The 14,139-nt window shown below is 31.7% G+C and overlaps 1 protein-coding gene across 2 annotated transcripts in view; it reads right to left on the reverse strand.

The window, feature by feature from the left end:
• Positions 1-14,139, reverse strand: part of LOC145243432 (tRNA-splicing endonuclease subunit Sen34-like) — a 66,840-nt gene that overhangs the window by 42,099 nt on the left and 10,602 nt on the right. The window contains exon 2 of one of the 2 annotated variants that reach the window (XM_080106320.1): positions 1,402-1,800. In XM_080106320.1, coding sequence (XP_079962446.1) covers positions 1,402-1,477 — 76 coding nt within the window. In that variant the 5' untranslated portion in view covers positions 1,478-1,800. Of the gene's footprint in view, positions 1-1,401; positions 1,915-14,139 lie in introns of those variants that run through there. The other variant, XM_080106319.1, reaches the window with a different exon arrangement.

Below are 14,139 nucleotides of genomic sequence, written 5' to 3' on the forward strand. Positions count from 1 at the left end.
GCCCGATGATGGATCTCATGAAGGAATGAAATGCTATGATTAACCTAATCTGTACTTTCATGTAGCAATTTAATAAATAAGAGATATCGTAAAAAAAAAAAAAAAATTGATTTGAAAATCCTATCTAAAAAAGAAAAAAGAAAATAGCACCGTTTCGTTTGTATCCTGCATAAGTACCGAAAATGTCTTTTTTGTTTTGTTCTTAAGGGTAAAATATAGTTGTCTTGTTTTGTCCGCGTTTCACGCAAACTATTAAATTGCCCTATATATATATATATATATATATATATATATATATATATATATATATATAAAAACAAACAAGGTTGCGACACTGGGCAGTCTAATGTTTCAGACAGATGGTCGGTTAAAACCACAAGTCCTCAACAGGCAACTTTGGCTTCTTCTGTAAAAGATAAACTTTTTTTAGAGTCGCCTGATAAGGACTTGTGGTTTTAACCGACCATCTGTCTGAAACATTAGCATGTCCACTTCTTTTATTGAGCACTTTTAATAACCTCGTTAAATTCATGAGTTCACTCTTGAACACTTTATAATTAAAACGTGGTTTTAAGAAAAATAAATTGTTTCGGAGCAAGGAAACCACTTCAGTACTTACTTCACTTCAGTGTAAATAATTTCCAACCAACCATAAAATATTATTAACCATTTATTTTTCGACAATCGTGCTCAAAACATGATAATCGCCAGTATTTTTTTATCACTAAAGTATGATGCATGCGGCAATTGCGGCATCTATTCCAAAACTCCGCCTTTTTTATAGCAGTGATTTTTTTTTTCTATACGCTAGTTATTTAATGGTGGAAAACAAATTAGAATAATTAATAACTAAATAAAGATTATTGTAAAATTAACAAATTCAAAAGTATTCATTTAAAAAAAAAAAATGTTTTAATGTTGATTGTGTACGGTTTTAGCATCCAAAATTCTTTTTATCAGTATGATTATTCGTTTTATATTGCAATATTTGACGTAGTATCAAAATAAGATATATATATATATATATATATATATTAGTTTAATATCGTATTTCTAAGTTTGGCTTATTTTAATACCAGGAGAAAAAAATTCTCAGTACGGGAAGAGAAAAAAAAACGCTTCAGTCACATACAGTAAAGAACGATAAATCTAAAATATATTTAAATGAAAAGAACACAAAAAAAAAAACTGAATAACAAACACATTATTTTAAGAAAAAAAGAAGAATCACTATTAAATTAAATTTTTATAAATGTCTGTTAATTTATCACTAGGTCTAAAATTGAAAAATAATTTTAAAAATTATCAAAAAAAAAAAAAGAAGAAATCGTATGATGTCCCCTTTTGAAAAGGGAATTTGGGACGCCGAAATCGTACACAAGCGAAAAAACGTGAATTTACCTTCGCTGTTCCAGACAAAACCTACATTGTTGTCTACATAAATTTTGATTTTATCATTGCTGCTTCTTTCACACATATTACAGGTGGAATGATCGATCAGAGTTCAGTAAGCAAGCAAAAGAAAACCCGCAATTCACTCTTTTTAAGATAGAATTTATGTCCTCCATTCAATTCAGTACTGTTTACATATCGACCTCCTTCTATGACGGGTGAATTATCTCCCTTGGATTTTAGGTTAGTTTCGTTTCTTTGAAAATGATCGACATTCGCCTCAGCGGAGGATGACGTCATCGAACAATCGTTGTTCCTTCATGGCGTTATTCATTTTCATATGGATGAAATTGCAGAATAAGTTTCCAATATTTTCGTGGAAGATCAAACCAATGCATAATGCCCGATCTGTCAATTGAATAAATATACATTATGTATTGCTCTTGCACAAGTAATTGAGCACTTTTGTTAACTTTTCATCTCGCAATGAATTAGACACACACACACACACACACACACACATATATATATATATATATATATATATATATACGAGGGTCATTCCAAAAATAAAGCCTCCTATTTTTTTTAACTCAAAAAGTTGAAGATCTATGAAGATGGGAATACTACCAATAAAACGAGCGACCTTTTGTGTTCCAGAATTTATTTTTTTACATAGTCACCCCCATTCTCAATGCCAGTTTGCCGGGAATTGAATGATGCGATGATGCGTCTCTGAGAGATAAAAATTTCAGGTCATGAATGCATAAGTTCAGTCATCATAACAATGCAATTTGTAATCGCATCCAATACATGCGGACAAAATTTTAAAAAGTAGGAGGCATTAACACCCCTCGTGTATATATATATATATATATATATATATATATATATATATATATATATATATATATATATATATATATATACTAGCAAAAGTACCCGTCGTTGACTGGTTCAAAAACAGCCTACAGAAAATGGACTCTGATTTATGAAAGTATGATAGGTTATGAAAAGAAAGGGTTGTAAATTTTGGTTGAATTTGGGAGTATCAAAACCAAAGCAAAATATGATGAAAGTAAAAATAAAATAGATAAACCCCATAATTTATTATACCATACCTGTTCTCACTGAAACATTTATCACAATATTCTGTGGATCTATATTAAAAAACCTTGTTAAACTTTGTGAAATATTTCCATTCTATGGAGGTCAGGTGCGAATGAACACCCCATAATTTTATTATACCATATTTCTTCAAACTGAAACATAATTATCAAAGTATACTTACGCAGATAGATATGAAAAGTCTTTATTAAAGTTTGTGCCTATTTCCATTCTAGAGAGGCCAGGCACGAATGCAGATCCCACAATTTTATTATACCATCCCTATTTAAGTTAAAACATACTTATCAAAGTATTCTTATGTACATCTATATCAAAAACACTTGTGAACGTTTTTTTTTTTAATTTTTATATTTTTTTAATTTTTTATTTTTTTATATATCTTTATGTATATCTATATATATATATGCATATATATATGTGTATATATATGTATATATATATATATATATATATATATGGGGGATGCCATATATATATATATATATATATATATATATATATATATATATATGGGGGATGCCCTTTTCTCTTCTCTGCAACCCCTTTCCCACAGAAGAGACGTAGCGAGCCTGTCCCTGCTTTATCGTTATTTTGATGGCAGGTGCTCATCTGAACTTCAATCTCTGGTCCCCCCCTCGCCAGACTTTCACGAAAACGCTCGTCTTTCCAGAACCACTATCAACAATTACCCACACTCTTTATCTGTGCCTACACCTAAACGTAGATTCCATGAACAGGGCTTCTTTCTTAGAACTGCTCGCCTGTGGAACTCTATTCCGTTTGCCTGCTTTTCACATGACTACAATCTGATTGTCTTCAAGTCCAATGTGAACAATTCTTATTGAACCGTCCCCTTAAGTAATCCAATTTACAAAATTCCCACTACTTATGTTTACTACGCTATAATCACAATGACTAATATATACCAATTAACCCTTATCCTCGAGTGGCCTCTAGGCCTTGATAAGCGGTGACCCCAATGTAAAAAAAAATATATCAATCCGTTAATTTATGATGTTCAATGTAATTACAGAACATAATAATAAAATAAATGACAAAAGTTTGTATTCCAAATTTCAAGATGTTGACCATCAATGAATGGACTCATTGATTGATTGATTGATATAATAATTAAATAAATGATTTTGTCTTATGAAACAGGTGTTGTCAAGAATTGTGCATATCAACATACTTAAAGGAATAAATTGTAAGATGGTGAACATCTTGAAATTTGGAATATAGACTTTTGTCATTTATTTGTTATATATATACATATATATATATATATATACAACCTCTCTGGCAAAATTGTATCTAAGATGGATAAATTTGCTGATGGTATCATGCTATATACTAGACATATGAGAAAAATGAACGTGCACAGATCTAAAGCAATGGCCAAAAACTTAGAAGATGATTTTGTACTGAAATGGAGACGTAAATGGATGGTAACAATTAATGCTACTAAAACAAAACTCCTTTCCGTTCAACAACTGCAAAGAACCTTTCTAGCCACCGATTCATGGATAATATTACTGAGAATTCATCATTCAAGCTCCTCAGTCTAACATCCACAGGGACAGGTAGGAAGGGGGGGTCATGCTGAAAATTTAGTAAAGAGTAAAAGTTAGCAAATTCTTGTGAAAGTTTGGCAAGGGGTGACCATAGATTGAAGCTCAGTCGAGCACTTACCATGAAAATAACGATAAAGCAGAGACAAACTCGCAACATTTCTTCTGTGAGATAGAGGTTGCAGGGAAGAGAAAATGGCATCTCCTACGAGGCTACGAAGTCTATTTTGAACTCTATCAAGGCAGGACAAGTCCTTTCTAGCATCTCCTTCCCAGATGTGGCAACAGTATTCCATCCTTGAACGTACCTGGCTCTAATATAGATAGAGAATTGCATCAGCAGTGAGATATCTACTGGATCGATAGAAGGATCCCACCATTTTTCCAGCGGCTTTGGCAACAGATTTGATGTATGTGTTCCATTCCAGATCAGGAGTAAAGGTTAAGCCCAGAAGCGTGTCAAACATGGAGCTTCCCCCAGACGAGAGCCATTCATTTCAATTGATGCCAGATGGGGATCAGAATGTTGATGATGTAAAGATAGAAGTTTGGTTTTAGATGCATTAAAAGTAACCAGCCACTCCTTTCCCCATTGTACCACATGCTCAAGATCAGAGGAGAGAGAATTGGAGAGAACTTTGTCGTTTACGGTCTTAGATGTGCTACCATAGATGGTAGTGTCATCAGCATAAATGTCTACGAATGATGTAAGGACATGATTTGGAAGATCATTAATGTAGATCAGAAAAGGAGTTGGGCCCAGGATGGACCCCTGAGGGACTCCAGCATTAATACTGTGAGCTTCTGATTTTCGCCCATCAATTACTACTCTTATGGACCTATCAGAGAAAAATGATTTAATAATTGAGAAGACATTTCCAGTTATACCATAGCTGGAGATCTTGTGAAGTAAACCTTTATGCCATACCTTTATGCCTTTGATATATCAAGGAAAATTATCCTAGAAAGGTTGCCTTCATCAAGAGATTCGCTAATCCTATGGGATATAGCTGTAAGCACATCTGCTGTAGATCTAGCAGAATAAAAACCATATTGTGTGTCACTAAGAAGGTTATTTTTGCTGAGATGGTTGATTACTTCTCTATTTAATACAGATTCCAGCAACTTAATCATGACGCACAGGAGACTTATTGGCTTGTACTGAGAGGGGAATGAGCAATCACCTGAATTCTTAAATACAGGGCATACTGATGAGATTTTCCAGGGTAATGGGGAGCAATTCCCCTTAAGACAACGTTTAAACAGTTTTGTAAGGATGGGCACTAGTTCTGGTTTAAGTTTTTGGAGTACTATAATTGGAATACCGTCAGAGCCGGTTGCTTTACTGAAATCAAGGTTTTTGATTAGCTTGGCAACATCACATACATACATATATATATATATATATATATATATATATATATATATATATATATATATATATAATGAAGAAGAAATGGGCCATATTCAGATGTTAAATCAACTAAAATATGAATAAAATAAAATGGGAAAAAGAGAAAAAAACAGAAAATTTATATATTATAAATATATAATCGGGTAAAATAATTAAGTTGATTAAAGGAATCACATAATATAATAAAACTTTGTCAGACCACTTTTTCAAGGATATATGTCTGAAAGAAGGAAAAGAAAATTATTTTTGTAGAAAGAAAGAAAAGAAAACTATTTTTGTAGAAATACTAGTATCCCTTTCACTCACTAGTATTTCTACAAAAAATTTTTTTTTCTTCTTTCAGACATATATCCTTGAAAAAGTGGTCTGACGAAAAGTGCTTCGATTTTTATTATATTTTGTGATATTTTTAATCAACTTATTTATTTTACCCAATTGTATATTTATAATATATAATTTTCCCGTTTTTTTTTTCTCTTTTCCTCCTTTTTTATTTTATTCGTATTTTAGTTGATTTAACATCGGAATATGATCAATTTCTTTTCCATTATTTTAAAATTTTGCCATTCTAATATATATATTTTGCCTGGGTTGACATGAAGTTTCGTTTGAAACACACCTGTATACTAATCATTTTCATCATGGGCAACATGGATACCCCCCCCCCTACAACAGAAATAAAAGAACGGATTAAAACTTGTAAATGTAATCACTCCAAAAAAAAAAAGAAGTATGTGATAGGGCTACAAAGAGAAGAAACTATTTTCCGGATATTGAGCACTGGAAAGAAAACTCCCCCCCCCACAAAAAAAAAAATAATTAAAAATAAATCATTACAACTTTTGTTTCAAGAAAAATAGCAGCAAATGCTCGTATGATCACAAAAAAAAAAAAAGATCTACCAAAAAATAATTCCAAAAACAATTAAATTAAATTTTTTGTCATTTGATATTTCTAAAGTATGCTTCCCCGCTCCCGACCCCCCCCCCCCAAAAAAAAAATAATTTGAATTTGTCATATTTTGGGTTCATTCTGTTTAGAAAATTGTTAGGTGAAAGTACAGAATGGTCTCCTAAAATTAATTAAATTTATCGTTATTTTATGTTTCAAATGTAATTCCTGCCCCCCCCCACCATCAAAAAAACGCAAAAAATTGTATTTGTCATGTTTTGACCCCCCCCCCTCGATCGCCAAACTTGAAAAAATGCTAGAGATGACATGTCTCGTTGAACGCTTTATGGCCAAAAAGTGGGTGCTCATTTTACGTTAAATTTATATAGAAAAGTTATCCCCCACACTAAAATGTTAATTTTTTTTTTTTTCAAAATTTCTTCTTTCATATTATTTATAAAGACTGTTTAAACGTATTAGGCCCCCAAAAAGTAGGTCTTAATTTTTTTTAGGGGTTAAACGACACTGGGTCACGTCTTAAAAATTGACCATTTTTAATTTAAGATATTAAATAAATTATAAAGAAAATCTGTTTCGCAGACAATTAAACACACTTGTTATGGTATAATTATTCTAATAAATCCTGGGCAACACTGATTAAATTTTATAAACAAAAAAAAAAAGGAGCAGATAATGTATGGGATGATGGATTTTGCTCACATGGAAAATTGGCCCTGTGTCTGACTAACTCTGCCCTCGTGGGGATGCAAGTAAATGAGGACATTAGTTTTAATTATTTTTCTCTAACAAATGAAAAAGGTCATTTAAAAATTAAGAATAAGTGAAAAAAATTTCCGCCGAATTAAAAATAAAAATAATAATTCAGCTTAGAAGAATATTTCGAAATGAAAACAAATATTACAGAAAATATTTAATAACGTCCTCCATTTAAAACAATTTTTCAATTAAACTATTACAATTATTTCCCCTTTGATTTTCTGGTTTGAAAATTAAACTGTTTCAGATTTCAGATAAAATAAGTTAAATTAAATATAAATTGAAATGAAAATAAACTAAATAATTAAAAAATTTTGATTAGTACAGTTGAAAGGAACCTATTTTGTCAAATAAGTAATATCATCGAGCTAATTATTTAAATAGATTTAATTTAATGTGATATGCTAATGACTATAACTCAATGTAGATGTGGTTTGAAGAATACTATTTATAGAAATTATGTATAAACTATAATCCTTTGTAATGGGCTTATTATTTCTTGATCAGGAGAAGTGTACACACATATTTCTTTGATCATTGGTAGTTGTATACACAGACAAACACACACACACACGAACGCTACTACTTTATATATATATATATATATATATATATATATATATTTTGTGTACAGAAAGTTGTTAGTTGAGACAGGTCATTGGTACCGTCGGTTTCAAGCCCGATAATAAGGCCCGTTTAAGGTATCCTTATCGAGCTCTCTTCAGCCAATATTCGTCTATCTTATAACCGGAAGTGTGAAGTATATATACCTCGCGAGTCCACGTTCAAATCTCGTTTTGTTTAATCCCCCCCTTTTTTTTTTTTTTTTTTTTTTTTTTTTTTTTTTATCTATCTATATCTATATATATATATATATATATATATATATCGGGTAATGTAATACCTAATTTTCAACTTTGAATTATTTAAATTTAAGATCTAATTTCGAAAAAATGTTTTTTTTAATATATGAATCGATTTTAATTTGAACCCCATTTAATTTTAAAATCTCTTTCCTTATGTATAAAAACTTCAAAATCTGTATTGGTATCGGTTAAAAACTTAAAAATTCGTTTAATTATATCGAACATTTAAAAATTTCCAAAAATACGTTTAAAGTTTTAAAAAATATATTTTTAATTATATCGAATCACGTTTAAAAATTTCGAAATACGTTTAAAAATTATTTTTTAAAAAACCCAAATCTTTCAAGGTTTGGGGAAGTGAGTATTTATCTATCCTAAGTGATTTCCCTAGTTTATTAACATTATTATATTTTTCTATAGTTTTAAATTCGAAATAGATTATAAATTACATTTATAAAATATTATATATATATATATGACATTAATTAAAAATCTATAATATAATTGCGATTAAAATCCAAGTTTACCGACTAATTATTTATGTATTTACAATTTTTTTTTTTTTTTTTTTTTTTTTTTCCTTATATATATATATATATATAAAAACAACATCTAAGTGTTGTTCTTTTCATTGATCCAATTTATTAGGAGACCCTTCCTTCTATGTATGCAACTTTTCAAAGCTTCACTCCTCACATTTAAACATTTTATTTTTGGGTCATGAATGGACCGGAGGATGTAGTACTTCTCTGCGTTACAGAGTGAGCATTGACTTAATTCCGGGACGTAGGCTGGTCTATGCTCTATTTTTCTCCATTTTATGGAAAAGGGTGTATTTTTTTCTTTAAGCTCCCACACGCGGGTAGCTAATGCTGTATTCATCCTTGTTTTAGCTCTAAAGGAGCTCATATGTGCATAATACCTTTGTTTAAATTGGCCTTTTGTCATACCTATATATATTTCCGGTATATTTGTGGATTGTTCCGTTACTGTGGCCTCATAGACAAGGGATTCAGCTTTACAATTACCCTCCAATGGACAGCTATTTTTGGTCCTGCAAGAGCAGCCTGCATTATCTATCTTTTTTGGTTCTTTGGATATTATCGACTTAATTGATGGAGCTGTCGAGTAACTAACTTTCACCGTGTTTCTATTAAAAAGTTTATGTAGTCTATGTGTTCTTGGAAAATGTTTGTCTAGAAGGCTAAGAAAACAATGCCCTACTCTAGTTTTAGTGTTCAATGAAAACGGAGGTAAGAACCAGATTATTTTCCGTTTCCTCTTTCGTTTTATATTTTCTTTATTCTGGGTTTGTTGAAATTTTATGTTTTCATTGAACCCACTTTGATGCAGTGCGTCATTATAATATGGTGCTGCTTTCTCGAACACTTCAGCGTTCGAAGAAAGCCGTGAAATCCTTTGGCTAATGTTCGCTACCATATTTTTAAACACTGTGGGTGGGTGGCATGAACCCTTATTTATATACATGAGTTTTTCATTTAGTTTGTGAAAGGGTTTGTGTATTTTCTTCTCGAGATCTAGAGTGGCATCTAAAAAATCTACTCTATCTAAATTTGTATGTATTATTATTTTAAAGCCTAGTTCCTTAAAAAATTCAGTTAGGTCTTTTCTAAGCCTGTCTAGTGCACATCCATTGTAGTCACGCGATAGGCAAAGTCCATCATCTCTATATAATCCAAAAAAGTGATCTGGGAATTTATATTTCATGGTCTCCAGTAGAAAAAGTCCAACCAGATCGCAGATATCAGCACTGTCATACGCCCCCATCGCGACGTCAAAGGGGTCTTCGGGGTTTGATTTTTTGACCCACGTTTTATCGTCAAAAAATAAAAGGGTCTGTCGAGCTTGCATGATTGTTTCCTTATCGAGCTCACTTATCTTTCTATATTTTGATGCGAAGATCAACGATTTTTCTAGGATTTCCTTAGTGATTGAAGGGTAAAAATCGACGATATCCAGTTGTGTAAACTTACATTTGTGTGGTTCAGTTATGTTTTTAAACCAGTCCAGTACCGCGCTAGTGTCTGCCCACAAATTAAGATTTGATTTTCTTTTTATCTCTTTTACTATTTCTCTAAGTATAGACTTGCTAGCTAGACCGATTTCGCTTTTAGCCGGGTTTATTAACCTGCAGGTTGGCCTATTATTAAAATTTTCCTTGTGGTCTTTTAAAGTTATAAACACATTTTTCTTTGCTAACCTATTTACTCTGTATTCTATACCTAATTTTGTGGCAACTTCTGTAGCCTCTTGGTTAATAGATTTATAAGTATCTTTTCTTGCTACCTGGTATTTTTCTGTAATTGAGTTTAGTACAAGTTGTTTTTTCTGTTCCTTTTCCATTTTATATAAATTTTTCGTTTTATCTGAGAAAACAATCGTCTCATTTTCTCTTTTTATTTTTTTGATATCAGCTGTCATTGTTTTTTGAAATTGATTTGATCTATGTTTAAATTCAAAAAAATAAAAAGAGAAAATGAGACGATTGTTTTCTCAGATAAAACGAAAAATTTATATAAAATGGAAAAGGAACAGAAAAAACAACTTGTACTAAACTCAATTACAGAAAAATACCAGGTAGCAAGAAAAGATACTTATAAATCTATTAACCAAGAGGCTACAGAAGTTGCCACAAAATTAGGTATAGAATACAGAGTAAATAGGTTAGCAAAGAAAAATGTGTTTATAACTTTAAAAGACCACAAGGAAAATTTTAATAATAGGCCAACCTGCAGGTTAATAAACCCGGCTAAAAGCGAAATCGGTCTAGCTAGCAAGTCTATACTTAGAGAAATAGTAAAAGAGATAAAAAGAAAATCAAATCTTAATTTGTGGGCAGACACTAGCGCGGTACTGGACTGGTTTAAAAACATAACTGAACCACACAAATGTAAGTTTACACAACTGGATATCGTCGATTTTTACCCTTCAATCACTAAGGAAATCCTAGAAAAATCGTTGATCTTCGCATCAAAATATAGAAAGATAAGTGAGCTCGATAAGGAAACAATCATGCAAGCTCGACAGACCCTTTTATTTTTTGACGATAAAACGTGGGTCAAAAAATCAAACCCCGAAGACCCCTTTGACGTCGCGATGGGGGCGTATGACAGTGCTGATATCTGCGATCTGGTTGGACTTTTTCTACTGGAGACCATGAAATATAAATTCCCAGATCACTTTTTTGGATTATATAGAGATGATGGACTTTGCCTATCGCGTGACTACAATGGATGTGCACTAGACAGGCTTAGAAAAGACCTAACTGAATTTTTTAAGGAACTAGGCTTTAAAATAATAATACATACAAATTTAGATAGAGTAGATTTTTTAGATGCCACTCTAGATCTCGAGAAGAAAATACACAAACCCTTTCACAAACTAAATGAAAAACTCATGTATATAAATAAGGGTTCATGCCACCCACCCACAGTGTTTAAAAATATGGTAGCGAACATTAGCCAAAGGATTTCACGGCTTTCTTCGAACGCTGAAGTGTTCGAGAAAGCAGCACCATATTATAATGACGCACTGCATCAAAGTGGGTTCAATGAAAACATAAAATTTCAACAAACCCAGAATAAAGAAAATATAAAACGAAAGAGGAAACGGAAAATAATCTGGTTCTTACCTCCGTTTTCATTGAACACTAAAACTAGAGTAGGGCATTGTTTTCTTAGCCTTCTAGACAAACATTTTCCAAGAACACATAGACTACATAAACTTTTTAATAGAAACACGGTGAAAGTTAGTTACTCGACAGCTCCATCAATTAAGTCGATAATATCCAAAGAACCAAAAAAGATAGATAACGCAGGCTGCTCTTGCAGGACCAAAAATAGCTGTCCATTGGAGGGTAATTGTAAAGCTGAATCCCTTGTCTATGAGGCCACAGTAACGGAACAATCCACAAATATACCGGAAATATATATAGGTATGACAAAAGGCCAATTTAAACAAAGGTATTATGCACATATGAGCTCCTTTAGAGCTAAAACAAGGATGAATACAGCATTAGCTACCCGCGTGTGGGAGCTTAAAGAAAAAAATACACCCTTTTCCATAAAATGGAGAAAAATAGAGCATAGACCAGCCTACGTCCCGGAATTAAGTCAATGCTCACTCTGTAACGCAGAGAAGTACTACATCCTCCGGTCCATTCATGACCCAAAAATAAAATGTTTAAATGTGAGGAGTGAAGCTTTGAAAAGTTGCATACATAGAAGGAAGGGTCTCCTAATAAATTGGATCAATGAAAAGAACAACACTTAGATGTTGTTTTTATATATATATATATATATAAGGAAAAAAAAAAAAAAAAAAAAAAAAAAATTGTAAATACATAAATAATTAGTCGGTAAACTTGGATTTTAATCGCAATTATATTATAGATTTTTAATTAATGTCATATATATATATATAATATTTTATAAATGTAATTTATAATCTATTTCGAATTTAAAACTATAGAAAAATATAATAATGTTAATAAACTAGGGAAATCACTTAGGATAGATAAATACTCACTTCCCCAAACCTTGAAAGATTTGGGTTTTTTAAAAAATAATTTTTAAACGTATTTCGAAATTTTTAAACGTGATTCGATATAATTAAAAATATATTTTTTAAAACTTTAAACGTATTTTTGGAAATTTTTAAATGTTCGATATAATTAAACGAATTTTTAAGTTTTTAACCGATACCAATACAGATTTTGAAGTTTTTATACATAAGGAAAGAGATTTTAAAATTAAATGGGGTTCAAATTAAAATCGATTCATATATTAAAAAAAACATTTTTTCGAAATTAGATCTTAAATTTAAATAATTCAAAGTTGAAAATTAGGTATTACATTACCCGATATATATATATATATATATATATATATAGATATAGATAGATAAAAAAAAAAAAAAAAAAAAAAAAAAAAAAGGGGGGGATTAAACAAAACGAGATTTGAACGTGGACTCGCGAGGTATATATACTTCACACTTCCGGTTATAAGATAGACGAATATTGGCTGAAGAGAGCTCGATAAGGATACCTTAAACGGGCCTTATTATCGGGCTTGAAACCGACGGTACCAATGACCTGTCTCAACTAACAACTTTCTGTACACAAAATATAAGTACGCTCTTAAAATTTGGATTTTCCTTTTAATTGAGCACTCTGCTGGAATTCTTTTTCCAAAAAAACTAATCATATATATATATATATATATATATATATATATATATATATAGTGCTTGGTACTGTACGATTCTGGGAGCCTCAACAGTGCCTGGTATTCCCAAAAGATCATCCATCTGGTACTAAGCTCAACAGTGTTTCACTTCGATGATCTAATGAGAACCAGATTCTATCTAATTATTTTAAATATGGATGGAATTTCTACGATAACCAAAGTTTAATTATGATGATGATGAATCCCCCTTAACCTCGCCTCCATCGTTCCAATATACACTGTTTTGTTGCTTAGACAGATGACTGCAAATTCAGATTCTAACATAAATATATAGCAAATAAAAAAATGTCCTTGTTACATATTAAAAATCCAGGTTTGTTTTATGATCTACATTGATTTGAAAAAGTAGTCAAAAAACAAATGTTACCTGTACGAGCCTTTTTCAAGTCTCACACAAAAACACACATTCACATTTCAAGCTATGTCATATACATACGCGCACACAAACATACGCGCTGACGTCCACACATGTACACATATTCACGTTCGCGTACATCCACTCACATTCACGGTATATACACACACGCTAACGCACACATATGTACTCACACATGCGCACACGAACACACACATGGACGACGTCACTTCCGCTTTCTGGGGAAATATACACATGCGCAAAACACCACCGGAAACAAGTATAAAACAAAAAGACAAGCTGCTTCTAACCCTTTTTAGAACCAACTCTCGACCAGAGAGGTTGGGCTAACCAGCCGCCTCCCTTTCAGGAGGCGCATGCTTGCGCGCGTCAACACCCCTGCGACTATGTATGGGGCATGAGCTAACAGACTGTATGTACACATTCCCACTCTTTCTCTCTCTATCTACTACTGGTG

Source organism: Euprymna scolopes, chromosome 22, assembly GCF_053919585.1.
Source record: "Euprymna scolopes isolate OS-2025 chromosome 22, ASM5391958v1, whole genome shotgun sequence".
Taxonomy (NCBI): Eukaryota; Metazoa; Mollusca; class Cephalopoda; order Sepiida; family Sepiolidae; genus Euprymna; species Euprymna scolopes.